This window comes from Coffea arabica, chromosome 7c (assembly GCF_036785885.1).
Source record: "Coffea arabica cultivar ET-39 chromosome 7c, Coffea Arabica ET-39 HiFi, whole genome shotgun sequence".
Lineage (NCBI taxonomy): Eukaryota > Viridiplantae > Streptophyta > Magnoliopsida > Gentianales > Rubiaceae > Coffea > Coffea arabica.
Window position 1 is genome coordinate 20,617,644 of NC_092322.1, and position 15,288 is coordinate 20,632,931.

The following is a 15,288-nucleotide window of genomic DNA, read 5'->3' on the forward strand; positions in this document are numbered from 1 at the left end:
CCCATCAATGCTGAAGAATCCATCACTACCCTTTTTGAGTTTTTCAAACCAGGCCAACCGCCCCATTATTTACTATTAAACAAAACAAAGCATCCGACGACTTGTTCTTTTATCCATTTTTTATTTCTAATCAGCGACTAATCATCATTATATTGAACTAATTCCACAACTAAAAAACAATAATCAGAATACTCAGTCTTCATTTTGCATAATTTCATTCCTTCTTCTCCTCTTCTCTTCTCTTCTTTTCTTTAGCTTTATTGGCCTACAAATAATGCTGCTGCCGCAGGCCGCCGCTGCAGGTTTTGATTGATCGAAAGGTTTGGAAACCGAGAAAAGAGTTGGAATTTGGGATTCGGAGTTCGGAATTTTCAGCTATGGCGGCGAATTCGGGTAGTAAGGAGACGGCTTTGAGGCTGAGAGCGGCAGCGGAGGCGGCCATAGAGTGTATAGGGTTGGGTTATGACATGGCGGTGGACCTTAGGTTGAAGTATTGCAAGAAGCTGCAGTCACGATTGATCGCCGTTGATGATGATCAGGTCAGAGATATTGCGGTTCCCGGTGGAATTTTGGTCCAGAATGTTCCTAAGTCGATCAAGTGTGATAAAGGAGAGCGATTACGGTTTGGCTCTGATGTTCTGTCTTTTCAGCAGGTATGCTGTTGTATTTATGTGAGTTGAATTTGTCCTTCAATCGGTGGAATTCTCTGAATTGTTACCGTAAGTTTGTATCAGTTATGTTCTTTTGTTGTTTTGTTCTTGTTTGAAGCTTCCGTTGTCTGAAAATTTTCAGTTTTGATTGTTACACATGCATATGTATTGATATAAGAGCCTGTGTTGGAAAAATATTATGCATTTTCAAGTAAGAAGCATTTTCAAGTAAGAAGGTTTTTTTGGTTCAGTTACATCCATTGAATGCGAACTTTGTAGAACACAGGGAATGAAAAGGGTGGAAAACTTAAGCATGTAGTTAGAGTCAGGAGTCTATATTGAGCAATAGTTCCTCAGTTAGAATAGAAAAGTGTCAACTGATTGATTCTTTTGGAGGTATGGCTGTCTATGGTTCAGCTGCAAAAAACTCTTGTTCAAGGAGTGAGGGCTGCCAGAGCTATAGGCAGAGTCCCGCTTTCTTTGCATTAGCTGTATTGTTCTCTTGGTGAAGTTCATGCGCCAAAACATTTTAGCATTTCTTTTCATAATTTCTTATTTTTCTGCAATTTTTATCCTTTTCACCTTCCAGATGTCAGAACAATTCAACCAAGATGTAGCTCTTAGTGGTAAAATCCCAACAGGACACTTCAATGCTGCCTTTGAATTTACGGGTTGCTGGCAGAAAGACGCTGCCTACACAAAAGCCCTTGCTTTTGATGGTGTCTTCATCACCCTCTACAGCATTGCATTAGAGAAATCCCAAGTAATGCTAAGCGATCATGTTAAACAAGCTGTCCCCTCGTCATGGGATCCGGCTGCATTGGCAAGGTGAGTAGACTGGTTGCTTGGAAGTCAGATTCTTAAATTATTTATTTTCTTTGCTTTCCATTCGGTATTTTCAATTTGGTCCTCAACATGTGATTTCCTCAAGGCTTTATAACTTTGGCTGCTTGCTTATGCGGTCAAGTTTCTTTAACTTGTAGCTCTGTTTGTTGATTTTGGCTTATTTAGTAGGACAAACCATATTTAAATCTATTTGTTGATTTGTCATGATTATTAGAACCAGCCATCTTCTGTGGTAGTTTGTTGTGGTTCTTCATAAAGATGTTTTTTCACAGAGTCTTTTCTGGGATTCTGTTTTTGGTGTCCCAGCAATGACAATATTGCACTGTGACCAACCAAATTAGTTGAAACTTTGTCATTTATTTGTATACAATCTCATCTTTTATGTCTTTGTACCTACTGTTGCATGTGTTTCACCACAAAACTACATGTTTCCAAATTTCAACTGTAACCAGACATTTGCAGCCTCCTTATATGTTTTTTTGTGTTTACGGGTTTATTTAGTTTTTCTGGTGGCACCCACAGAGAGAGTGACAGCACAACGTTTATATACAATTACAAGAAAATGTTATCTTAAAATTTGAGGAAATGTATTTTATTTCTTAAACCGTTTGTCCCCAGGATCCAGCAGCATATATTTCTTATTTGGTTATGTGTGCATATCTTTGCAGGCAGTAACCTGTGCATTTCCAGTTTGTTTCCATGTGCATAGCTTTGCAGGCAATAATCTTTATGTAAAGATGTTTAATCTAGAAGTTATCTGCTTCTACCTTTTGCATTACAAATCTTTTAATCATCCCATTATTCTGGTGTTTTAAACCTGGCTGAGTTATACGACTGTGCTGGGTTTGAAACTATAGACTAATGTTTTGAAATGGTTGTTTCAGTAAATTTAAGGTCCGTTGCAGCAGAGAGATTTAACTTAGTAAAGACTGTCATTCCACTGAAGATTGTGGACCTGCAGTTGTTGGTTACAGAATGCAAAACTTAGTTGGCACATCTTGGAGAATGTTCAACCATTGTTAATGAAAGGAGTTTAAGTATAGAGTTATGTTAGTTCAATCAAGTGCTACTTGAAGCAGAGGATTTGAGCTTCAAAGTTCTTGCATTCAGTCCAAAGAGTGTAACAAAAAATGTGTGAAGCCAAACTTTATCTGACAGAGGATTTGAAAAGCAGATGCTTAATTCCTTACCATAATATCACCAGTAGGAATATATCTCACTTCCGCAACAGGAGGTTTTCCTGTGGAATGCTACAAGATGTCTACTTATAGTTCTCATGAGCTGTCATACTACTTAACTACTGTTGTTTATAGGTGTCATCACCTAGGCATGATAAAGATAATATACGATTCTAGTCCAACATCTACAAGTAGTTGATAACTTGTGTAGTTCTTTCTAGTTGTTGTTTAGTGCTATGGATGAATTTCTTTTGATTTTCTTTGTTTTCCAATGTTTGGAAATATGTTCCTCAGATTTGCTTTTTCATTTTGTTTTTATAAATATATCTTTATGGATGAGCTGAGCAGCATCTGTGATTTTCACAGAGTCAAACTTTACCTCATAAAATTGGAATCAGTTTAAGGTTATGTCCAGTCTGTGCTAACTTGGAGAAACTTAGGTTTATCGAGAAATACGGAACCCATGTGATTGTTGGTGTGAAGATGGGGGGAAAGGATGTCGTGTATGTAAATCAGCAATACTCATCACCACTTCAGCCTGCTGACATTCAGAAAAAATTGAAGGATGTTGCAGACAAGAGGTTTACTGATGCAAGTAGACCTTCAAGCACCCACAATGATAAAGTTTATATCAGGGAAATGGTGAGTTCTAAAGCTTATTGTCCTGTAAGGCACATCTTTCAGTGTGCCTTTCTAGGTTTTCTAAACTGTATCTATCCATGTATGTAGGTGAGATCTGATGCTTATTGACCAGCTGATATTGGGTTTGTCAATAAACATCTTGTTACTGGATGTGCAATTGTTTGTCCAGACAACGTCTGTGTTCAGCATGAGATATTATCCAGCATGTAGCTCTTGGCGGTTCTTAATACAGACACACTAAAGGAAAGTCACAAACCTAAGAATAGACAAACTTAGCAATGGAGTTACACTATATTGCGTCCGCACACGAAGACTTGCCTTGGGAATAGGGAAATGACCTCGCTTGTAGATAAGGACTCAAGACTCTAGAGTCTCTCTTGCATTTCATTTCTGAGTATTGAGAATGGTGCTGTGATTCCTTTTTAAGATAGTAATGTTGTTAGTGTTTGGGAATGGAAAGATGCTGTCATCAAAATGTGGGGGAGCATAGAGAGAGTTAAGCTTTAATCCTGATCTAAGAGCCAGCAATGTTTCATACGATTAAAGCTCAAGCATCTAAATCCATTTTCAGTTCTTGAATGGTATAGGTAGCAGCATAATGCAGAACTCATCTGATTATGGTCAAAATTACTGTGACAAAATTGCATTTATGTTTCTCCATTCCTAATAAGTGCATACTTGATTCTTTCATGTCAGTCCTGATGATTTACTATTTGTTCTTTCTTTCATCATCCCTGTCATGGCATCAACATCCAGTCATGTGTCAGTAGGTGTTCACTATTGTGGGCTTTGAATTCTTAAGCACGTCTCTTTTCTAATTTCTATTTCAGCTGGATGGCAATGACAGTGGTCAGACCTTCATGGATACCACTACAGGGAGCATTTATTCCCAGAATGAGGTACTTATGCTCTATATATCTTGCTGAATAAAAATTCTCATGTAAGAGCGGCATTTTGATTCCTCGTAACAAATATTTTTAGTACTATATCTTCAAATTAGAATCATGGAATACTATTTCTGCTTTGTTCCCTTGATTTTCTGGGCTAGTAATGTGATACCTGAACTATTAAAGATAGAAAACAATCTATGGTTTTTGTTAACATTTGTTTAGGCATTTATTCGGTAATGTCAAGGGGAGAATAATAGTGTAAGTCCTTTTCAAGCTGAAGATTAAGCAAACTAAAAGCATATCTTATATCTCCTTAAGCACCAATGGATGGGAAAAAATGCATGGTAAAAGTTCCAGAAAAAATAATTTCAATATGCTGCTTCAAAATTGTCGGATATGAAAGTATTGCAATGAGAGAGAATGAGGAAGTAGCTCAATCAATATTCTGGTGTCACCGCTGAATGTAGAAATTGTGAAATATGAGAATTTGTCCTATATATTTTGTTGAAATGCGACAATTTCTTGCAAGTGCTTCCAAACAGTAAAACTCATCTGAGTCAGCAAAATCTAAGCTAGTTTCGGGTGGAAGAAGGGCAACATAGGCATAAAAATCAAAGACATAGGCTGTGCAGAGGCCTTTGTCTCTAACTGAACTGCAGTGACGTAGCTTCTTATGCTGCAGCCGATACCATCCTAGCTTCCCATTCTTTTCTACTGCTAGTCTGATTTTAAGGATAGCGGGTAAGCAGGAAATCCCGTAGATCTGATCTGAGATCTTGCCGCGTTAAGCAAGCTAATTAGAAGGCCCTTTGCTATCAATAAGAAGGAGATTCAATCTTCAAGTACTATTTTTAATATTGACTTTAGAACTGCTTTTATTTTCCCAAAGTAATTTAAAAAGTACCACTTGAATAATATTCAGACATATCTCTTGATTTTTTGTAGCTGATGACAAGGAGGTTCAAAATTTGGCCCTTAAAGTATTGTATTGTGTCCTAACTTGGCATAGTCTTTTTGATGACTTACCTATTGAGATGTCAATTGCATTAAGCACCATGGAATTGAACTTTTTCATTTTCCTTCTTATGCCTGACTTAGAATAGGTGAATCTAAAGTGGAAGTTGATAAGACCACCTTCAAGCCTGTTAAAAGAACAGGGCAAGAGGAAACCCTTCTTTTATGGTGCAGGAAAATTTATTTTTATTCTTCAAAATACTACTCATTTACAAAGTCTCATGGAGGAGCCTTCTTTATGCAAGGAATACATCAAACAGGAACCAATTGTCCCAATAACAAAGTTGCAACAGCTGAGAAAATGTCTACGCTAAAGTTTCATTCAGTAAGCTCCAAGTTCCTGCCATACAGCCACAGTACACCTAATTTCCTTCACAATATGATTAGTAGCAAATACTACAGATGGAATACAATTTCTGAACACAGTACCATTCCTTGACCTCCAAATACCATGCAAAATAGCAGCAAGAGACAGTTTCTTTCCTTATCATACAAATGATTTGCGGTCAAAGTGATGGCTTAACCAGGACAATCCAAAAGGCCAAGCCTCGACGAATCTATAAATAAAGAACAGTCCAAGTATTCTATGCCACACTGCAGCAAAACATGTAAAGATTGTACCATTTGTGGAGTTAATGCCTGAACAATGTATTACACAATCCTCAGCTTCATCATTCCCAGCTTCTCAGTCTGTCAGCAGTAGATAATCTTCATTTGCATAACAACCGAAAGAAGAAAGCATGCCTAGCACAACCTTTTTGTTTAAATGCCCTTAGGAGGTGGATTCTGCTAAAATTGAAAATTTATTTGTTTCTTCCTTGTGTTATGTGTTTAGTACATAGCAGACAGCAATCTAACATGCTGAGCTGAGTAGTGTGAACTTTTGAATATATGGGGCATAAAAGTTTTGGATGTAATAAAGGTCAATGGAAATCAAGATAGCAAATTGACATCAAACGTGAGTTTCAGAATTAATCACCCTGCAGTAAAATTTAAATAAATTGTCTTACCTGGTTTAGATAGAAACTAAAATGCTGAATGGCCTGATTTTCTCTTTATTGTCTCCCAAAACAAGCAAGAGATAAGTGTTTTCAACTAATAACAAGTTATTGTTTTCAGCGTGATTAAAATTAAATCAAAACAGCTGTGCTCTAAAAAATGCAAATAAATTAGGATGAATAAATATTCCAGTCTTTGATTACAGATATTTTGTGTTTTTCTAGACCATGGCTTTGAATTTGCTCTTCAAGCATATACCATATTACTTGTATTGACATCAATTTCATGATTATATCACTTTGAACAATTTGGATAAAATTCCGAAATTAAGGCTAAAGACCTGTTATATATTGTATAAACCAACTGGAAATTCTGTATTCTTTCTTTTTAGTAGCAAACAAAACATTAAACACTCAAGTTGAAGGTGATGATATTTGGAAGCAAAGAGATCGATGAACTTGATGGGTTTATTCATTTCTAAAGCAGGATATTACATTCTTCTGTAGAAGGAGGGGTGGGAGCAGTAGCAGGAACTTGTCCCATAGTAAGTGGTGTCAAAGTGTCCAGCTTGAACCTGATGTGATTTTGATGTCCTTCATACCAATCTCATCATTGCTGAGTGGAATTGATGGAAGTGGATTTTTGAGCCATGCTATCAACCTTTACCTACGCTGTAAGCTCTGTCTTCAACCATATTACGCAAACTCTGTGGAATACTATTTTTTAATTATTTTGGTGGTAACTTAATTGCTTTGGCCCATTTTAGTTGTTCTGAGTAGAATTGACATCCATTACCAAGTGGCTGACTCGGTTATTTATTAGTTTATTGTGAATGATATGCCTATGCATTCATGAAAGTGCACTGTAGCTCTGACTTAGTGTTTTTTGTTACAATAGAATTGAGAGGTTCCAAAGTAAGGATCATCCTTTCCGGAGACAGACAGATGTGTTTGTTTTACATTTCATAACATGTTTTGTACCATTTCTACATACCATGATATCTTTGGAAAATCAATGAGCTCTGTGGGTATGTAAAATCTCATCAAATCAACATTTGTTTACTTGTCTTCGCTTCTTGGTATATCCAATAAATTGGAATGATAAAGCCATTCTTTTTCACTAGACAAAGTATATCTCCTGAGTTGTGCTATCCTGAAAAGAAATCCGGCAATAATGTGTTGTGAAGCTAATGGAAGTTGCTTTCTAGAGCTTAATTATTGGGTCTCCATCGAATCTTTCCCCTTTAGAAAATCTCACAATGGTGCTCTCGAGTCTGTGGGATAACTAATTTGAGTTGTATAATAGCCTACTGTTAGGCAATCTGCGCTTGTACATCTATCATGCTAGGATTTGTTCATTGTTAAAGACAGTTTTTGAGGATTGGCATATTAGATGGGTTTGGGGATTGGTACATGTAGCCTGCACTTGTCTTATACAATGAGACAAGCTTTGAAGATTGGCATGTTACATAGGTTGACAGTAGTCATTCAATCATCGGTTTTATGTCATGTAATTTTGGCTTTTCTTTCACCCATTACTTGACAGACTTCCAATCAGTTTTCCAAGCTAGTGGACCAGATTAGTTAGTGGGATTACTCAGATAAATAAATTCATTCATTTTTGTCCGCTCTTTTGGTGAATTTAAATGTACAAATGCCAAGTTGTTGGCCATCACGGCTGCAATCAATCTGGAGATGGTGCAAGAATCTCTATAGTTGGAATGTCTTTTTATCCACGTATTTAACATCTTAGACGTTTAATTTCCTAGTTTTAGTTGTATTTGCTGAGGTGGTTATCTACGATTCTGATATTGTAAACCAACTTCAGTATCAAACTCTCCATTTCAAACTGGTTCCAGTATGTTGATGCTATGAGCTATTGAAATTTGTTTGGGGGTAATGCTGCTCACCACTTGGATATGGATATCGTTGTTGTACTTGTTTCTACTATGTAGTTGTCGATTTGGAAACTTTTTGAGAGCATTTGGAACCATTCCAGCATGACTTGAATCACATATTCACGCATTATGCTTCTCACTTGACTCCCTCACACTGTCATATCATCTTAGGGTCCACTGTGGGAGAGCCTAGAAATCTTTCAACTTCTTTGACAAGTGACCTACTCTTGGTATCGCTTTACTCTGGGAAAGGTTGAGAATACATAGATTAGCAAATTGAGTAAAAGGTGTGGCCTTACTGAGGAAGAAGTGAATGCTATCTGTACTTGCTGCCATTGACAACATTTCTCCTATTCCAAGCCAGGTGTTTAGGGCAAGCTAGACAGGAATTTGTGATGCAGTCAAAAAAGAGCTCGCGGAATCTAAAGTTGAAGACTTTTCACGATTTTTCTCCAGCTTCATTGAGGCATCCCTGGACCATTAACTGTTTATTTGGCAGTTGGAATACGTAAATTAAGAGTCCTTGTTTAAGTGTCAACACAGTAGGAACTATATCCTCTTGAGTTTTACTGCTTTCTAGAATTTTAGGTCTTAAGGGTATTTTAGCCTTTTTAGTGTTCACACAAAATTTTCAGTAATTGAGTTGTTGAGTGTTACGAGGTTATTTTGATTGTATTAGAATCTAACTGGAGTTGGTGTTGTAGAAAAGTCCCAGGAAACTTCTTCAACTAATTTTGCTTGTGAATAGGAATTGGGATTATGAATATGATTCTGTTTTTAGGGTAGCTTATAGCTTATAGGTACTCTTGTTACAGCTTATATTACATGTAGATTGATCAATGATCAAGAAAGAATTGAGTCTTTTGTTTAGTCATTAATTTTCTTCTTCCTCATCATACCCTAAATCCTCTTCTTCTCCACTTTCCCCCCTACTGTTCACTGGTAGCGGTCACAGCCCCAATATCTTCTCATTCCTCTGCTGTGCTAGTAGGCAAGTTTTTCCTGTCTTCTCCTCCATCAAGTGGTCTTTTCTAAGTTTCATAATCAGAAGTACTTGATTCTCTGATTTAAAGTCAATTTAACTGTCATCTTAAAGACTTATTCCTCATTTATGGAGAGAAATGTAATAACATCATTAGGTGCTCTCTCTCTCTGATTGATTGAATATTTGGTGCCCTTCACTATTTGAACTATCACATCCTGGGACCTCACTCCATAAACCCTCCTCATTCTTGTGCTAGTGTGAGAACTTTCAGTGTTACCCTCCCTATTATATCCATAATTTGACCATAAATACACAAGATGTATATAGTCACAGTTCCTAGGGACTTGCGTCTTACTGGTCAATCTATTTACTCAACTAATTATAAGTTTCTCAGAGAATTTTTCGATAATATTTTGGAATCAAGCCTGTTTTTTGAATGTCGAACCTCACTTTTTTGTTGTTATTTTTACTGCCTTTCATATATTATTTTGTGCAAGAATGTTTTGCTTTTGCTAATTTGTTTGACATTAGGCCTATAATTATAGTTGCCAGAAGGACAAGAGGTTTGCATATATCATGGAAAATGAAGTGGGATATGTTCCATAATCTGTGATAAATGTAAATGAAAAGCATAACTTTAAGATTTAATTCAATTCCTAGCAGCCATTCTGTGGATACTAGATTTAGAAAACTAAGAAGAAACTTCTAAGGAAAAGAATCAGAAAGAACAACATGCACATTTGACTCAAAAGTTGTAAAGAAAGTAAACTGTATTTACTTTTAAACTTTGACCAAAATCAGGAAGGTTCTTTAAATGTTTAACTGTCTGGTCCACTTGCTACTAAATGATTTTACCATATGCCATGTGGTTCCATCTTATAACTATTAATCCATTACTCAGAAACTAGAAGTCGTCATTGGTTAAGTGAAGTACATACATTATGTAACACAACCTCTCAGAGAAAAATTACTCTAATAAAAATTCTGGACTTCTGTATGTGTCCTCACTCGAAGCAGAAATTTTTGAAGAGTTCTATGAACTTCTTAGTTCTCTTAGAGGATCATGTCATGATATTTAGGCAGGGGATTTAGCAGCAAATTTTTTGTCAGCAATACTTTTCCTCTGTTTGATTGAATGCCTACACATGCTATACAAAATATCACAGCTTATTGTATCTATAGTTGGGATATAAGAGCTCTTCCGTTAGGAAACAGTTTCATTAGCTTGAACATTTGTGATAGTCCTAGCTTGTATTGCAGCTTGGTCTACATAGAGTTCCAGTGTCATGATTATTTACAATCATCTATCCAAGGTTATGTAGCTGCCATTGTCCTCTTTTTCACCTTTTAAATATCAAAGCCAAGTTTTCTGATTCCTCTATGTGCGTATGGTCAACATTCTTATGTCCATCTTTCAGCGTGTTGCCTTAGACTCTTTCCAGGTTCCTTATTGGTGAACATTTTCTTAGTCGCATCATCTTTATTTAGTACCAGATGTGAAACTTGGATTGAGAGTTAGAGAAACCATTTTATTTTACTGCTATTACCATGTATGATGTTATCTCACTCATAAATGAGCCAATAAGTGAAACACTAAATAGATGCAGAGAAAATTTTGCTGAACTGCTTCTGCAGATCACTGTTATGTAACAACTCCGAGGGTGGATAGATGGTCCACATGGTTGGACAAAGGATGAGCTTGATATGAGCAAGCAACAACTTGAATGAAGTATAATTTAATTATGCAAAAGCCATGTTAGGCATATTTACTAGAATTGGAACTGTCAAATTACGATATTCTCCTAGCATTGTGGGCTTAACTTTAGAAAGATGAAAGAAAAAGCATAAGTTGAAATTAAACATATAAATTTTTTTTGTAAGCAAAATTAAACATATAAATTTGATAATTGGCAATTTCACTTTCTGAGTTGATGAGCTTGGCATGTATTCGACATTAATATGTGGTCCACACTAGTGAGCAGTATGAGATGCTTTAAAGATCTCATCTCATTGTGCCTTCATTAATGTGTTTAACTATGTTACAGCAATCATAATATATAAATGGTATTTTTCTTCAACCTGGAAATATTAATCTCAAGTCTTGGGGATGCAGATAAACCACCAATTGAAGAACTATATCAGTTTTTGGAGTTTCAACTTCCTCGGCAATGGGCACCAGTATTTGGTGAACTTCCCCTAGGTCCTGACAGAAAGCAGCAGAGCGGTGCATCTTTGCAGTTCAGCTTAATGGGTCCAAAGCTATATGTTAATACAAACCCGGTAACAGTCTCATAAAATCGAGTGCGCTTAAACTTTTTGTTGGCATCTTTGCATTGACAAAGGACTTTAAACAGTTATCTGTTTCAGTTCCTTAACCTTGAAACAAGTATTTCAGCAGGTTTCATAGTTGTGATGTTTAGAATTCCTGTAATCTGCCTTTTGAAACTCTGATCTGGTAGTAAATCCTGCAGAAAATAATGATTTTTCTGAATCGCTTGTTTGTTCAAATTAGGACTCTAGTTTAGACTTATCAGAATATATATATATATATATATATATGTATATATATCATAAGCTTTGCATTTATATGGACCTAAGGGAATGAACTAGTAAATAAAGGGAAAGGAAAGAATGAGAAAGAGCACATAGAGTTGGTTGAATGAGGGTTGGGAAGTAGTGCTACATAGTAAGGGTTGGTGGGAAGGAGCTGAGAAGTGCTATATAGCAAGAGTTAGTGGAAAGGAGTTTTGAAGTGGTCTGACATACCTAGAGATATTAAGTATTTCACTGATGGTGATGTTGAAGCGAATAACATGTCTTGCTTTATCTAAAGTAGTGACCTCAAACTTGAAATCTGTTATGAAGGTCAGTCTGCTGGCTGCAGCTACTTCATTAGTGACTTCAACTTGATGTATCTGAAACTTTTGGTTTTGATACTTTATTTTCTTTTTCTTAGTTTTGCTTAAGGGTAGAAAGGTGTAGGATTCCTGATTGTGTCTTGAAATAATCTATGTTTCACAGAAGTTCTCTCCAGTATTATTTTCTACTGGGTGGGTTTGTTTTAGTTCCTTTATGCTTGCCACACAATGACAGGTATTTAGCACAAGTGTTTCCCAAAATAGTTGAGAAACAGTATTCTTCTTGCAGCAAAATGTAAATGGAAGTACTTATAACATGCAATTGGAGGTATTGAGCACATTTATTTCCCACATAAACTGAGAAACAATATCCTTCTGGAACCAGTGTATTTGGAAATGTTTATTTAATACAACAGGATGTACTTAGTGCAATTTCCACATAAGTTGATAAACTATGCATCTTTAAATCTTTTCTCTTCACCAGATTACCTGGACTTTCTTTGTGGGCCTTTTTATCATGTGCCTGTTGCTAATATGTTGTATTGGTGGAGGTTTAAGAGTTCAATAAATGAACCATGTGAGTGTGATACTTCTGACCCTACATATCAAGGCAGTGATACTTCTGACCCTAAATATTAAGGCATACAAATTGTGGCTGGCTGAATTCGCTTGTCCCTTTTTTTGTTCTTATGGATAATCACTTGGTTTCGCATGTTTATTACAAGTATTGTCAAAAGATAAGTGAGATTAACGCATCAAATAATGATTTTACTTTCACCTTGATTGCTTTCTTGACTTGCCTTCCTAATGTAATTTTAGATGGATTTCATCTGATTTCTCCTGTTCTCTGAGATAGCCATGCTGCTTTAGCACAACTTTGAGTGTAATGCTGCCCTTCTCACCATAAATCTTAGTGAAAAAAGAAAGGTTGTCAATAGGAAAGTCTTTGGATGACAAATATGCTCTCTTTAACGGGTTCATTTATTGTGTCTAGTCTTTTTGCAACTCAGATATGTTGAATAATTGTTTAACGATGTGATTATTTATTTAGTTGGTGCAATTACTTTTAATAGGTTGATGTGGGCAATAAGCCTGTGACCGGACTTCGACTGTATTTAGAAGGGAAAAGAAGCGATTGCCTAGCAATTCATTTGCAGCACCTTTCCTCTTTACCCGAGAGCTTTCAGCTTCAGAATAATTCAAATCACAATGCAGGTAACTCATATGACCACAGGTATTATGAGAAAGTCCAGTGGAAGAGCTTCTCACACGTATGCAGTGCTCCTGTTGAATCTGATGAGGACCTTGCCATTGTTACTGGTGCTGAATTTGAAGTCAAAGAATCTGGTATGAAAAATGTTCTTTTTCTGCGCCTTCATTTTTCAAAGGTCATTGGCGCCATGGTTGTCAAGAAACCTGAGTGGGATGGTTCCACAGTGCTGGGCCAAAAGTCTGGAATTATCTCAACATTGATTAGCACTCGCTTTTCAACTAGTCAGAAACCTCCACCAAATCCATCTGATGTAAACATCAACTCAGCACTGTATCCTGAAGGCCCCCCAATGCCAGCACAAACCCGTAAACTCTTGAGATATGTTGACACAAAGGAAATGACAAGAGGACCACAGGATTCACCTGGATACTGGGTTGTTTCTGGAGCGAGGCTTGTGGTTGATAATGGCAAGATATCTCTTCGTGTGAAGTACTCTCTTCTGGCTGCCATCTTGCCGGATGAAGAGGAGCCATTTCATGGATAATTTTGTGGACCAAACAGCTGAAGCAGTAATATTGCGAGGCAAAAGAGGGATGTCATTTCATGATTGAAGTCACAGATTTTTCTTATATTTAGCGAGGAGTTTTTGAGAGTTCTTGTATGGTTTGAATGGTATCAGGCAAATTGCTGCACTTCTTGTGTTCTAGCATAAAATTATGTACATAATTCTTGATGTTGGAAGAATTTAACTGAAACAGTTACTTGTTCGGAAATAGGAAATGGAGAACAGGTAAATATGCATCTTATTATAGGACGAAAATACTTGTTTACACAGTTTTCCTGTCCCCATGTAATTTCATATTGCCCGAAAAAGGGTGGAGAGGAGGGCGGGAATTCTCATTCAGTGGAGTTCCAAATCTTGTTTCTTGTTTCCTACAATCTTGAGATCACTGAATCATCTCCTTGCATAATATGGAAAATCCACAGGTCGGGTCTTTCTAGAAATCTGAAGAACAAATATTAGTTTTTTCTTTTTCAGTTGTCATAATTTCTACTAATAAAACTGGATGTGCAAGCTTCTAATGTATAAATAAATATGTGGCTAATTGTTCTTCTAGCTCTTGCTAGGTTTAATAAAATCAGAGTCAACCGTGAACTAAAATTTTGGGAAGTATTTGCTAGACTTTATTTATTCACGGACACAAGTTCAAGAGAATGTTTTTATAGCAACAGAGGAAACAAAAATACAGGCCCCAAATGCATAAGCAAATTTTGGAGTGTGTTTTTCACACCGATGGTAAGACAGAGTATGCTGTATCAAAGAAAGCCAAAAGCGCAACACTGGTGATAAGATGGTGTCTTTGTAGTTATGGAGATCAAAAGTTAAAACCACCAGTTAATTTGGAAAAAATGGTGAAGAGATGGCAAAATCGATAAAGTCAGGAGAGGAGTGAAGTGGAGGAAGCTTTGTTTCTTTGTAAAATTGATACAAGTCATATGAGGGGAAATAAACGGGCAATGAATTACGAAACTGCGAAGAAATCGAGATAAATTATTAGCCTAGGTAATGAAATAGTGAGTTTTTGATAATTGAAAATCCCTTAAAGAATAATGAATATAGAATAGAGATAAAGATGTTCATTCCAAATGGTTGAATAACTTGATGATTGCCATATATACAAAAGTAATTCCCTCAAAAATATATGTGAGAGTGGATGGAATGTCTGCATTCGACGTATGAGTGACAATTGTGCCAGAATTTTTTTATTTGAGTAATAAAAAGGGATAATTTCAGAAACCTCCCTTGAGGTTTTTGACAATTTCACTCAGTTCCCTTTAGGTTTAAAAAATTACACTTACCTCTTTTGGCATAGTAAAATACCTATAATGCCCTCCACTTGGTAGACAATTTTAAATTTAAGACAATAAATTTACAAAACCCAAAAAAAATCTATTTTTCTGTCTTTTATCTATTTTCGCTTCTCTCTTTTCTAATTAATAAAACCTCTTTTTATTATTTTCAATTTTATAGATATTAGCAAATTGAAATTACCAAATCAACAGAAAGAACAGATTATGTGTCAAATTAAGAGAAAACAAAGAGACTCACAGTGAT

General features: G+C 36.2%; 1 protein-coding gene across 2 annotated transcripts; it reads left to right on the top strand.

The window, feature by feature from the left end:
• The first annotated feature begins 218 nt into the window (after positions 1 to 218).
• LOC113699161 (MACPF domain-containing protein At4g24290-like) lies at positions 219 to 13,992 on the top strand. Of its 2 annotated transcripts, none has more exons than XM_027219302.2 (7): positions 219 to 653; positions 1,240 to 1,478; positions 3,115 to 3,316; positions 4,147 to 4,215; positions 6,703 to 6,892; positions 11,215 to 11,381; positions 13,033 to 13,992. In XM_027219302.2, exons 1-7 carry the CDS (start codon positions 378 to 380, stop codon positions 13,714 to 13,716), a joined length of 1,827 nt encoding a protein of 608 aa, XP_027075103.1. In that variant the 5' UTR covers positions 219 to 377; the 3' UTR covers positions 13,717 to 13,992. The 2 variants fall into 2 exon arrangements, with proteins under 2 accessions (XP_027075103.1, XP_027075104.1); XM_027219303.2 differs by having other exon boundaries at positions 6,706 to 6,892.
• Positions 13,993 to 15,288: the final 1,296 nt, after the last annotated feature.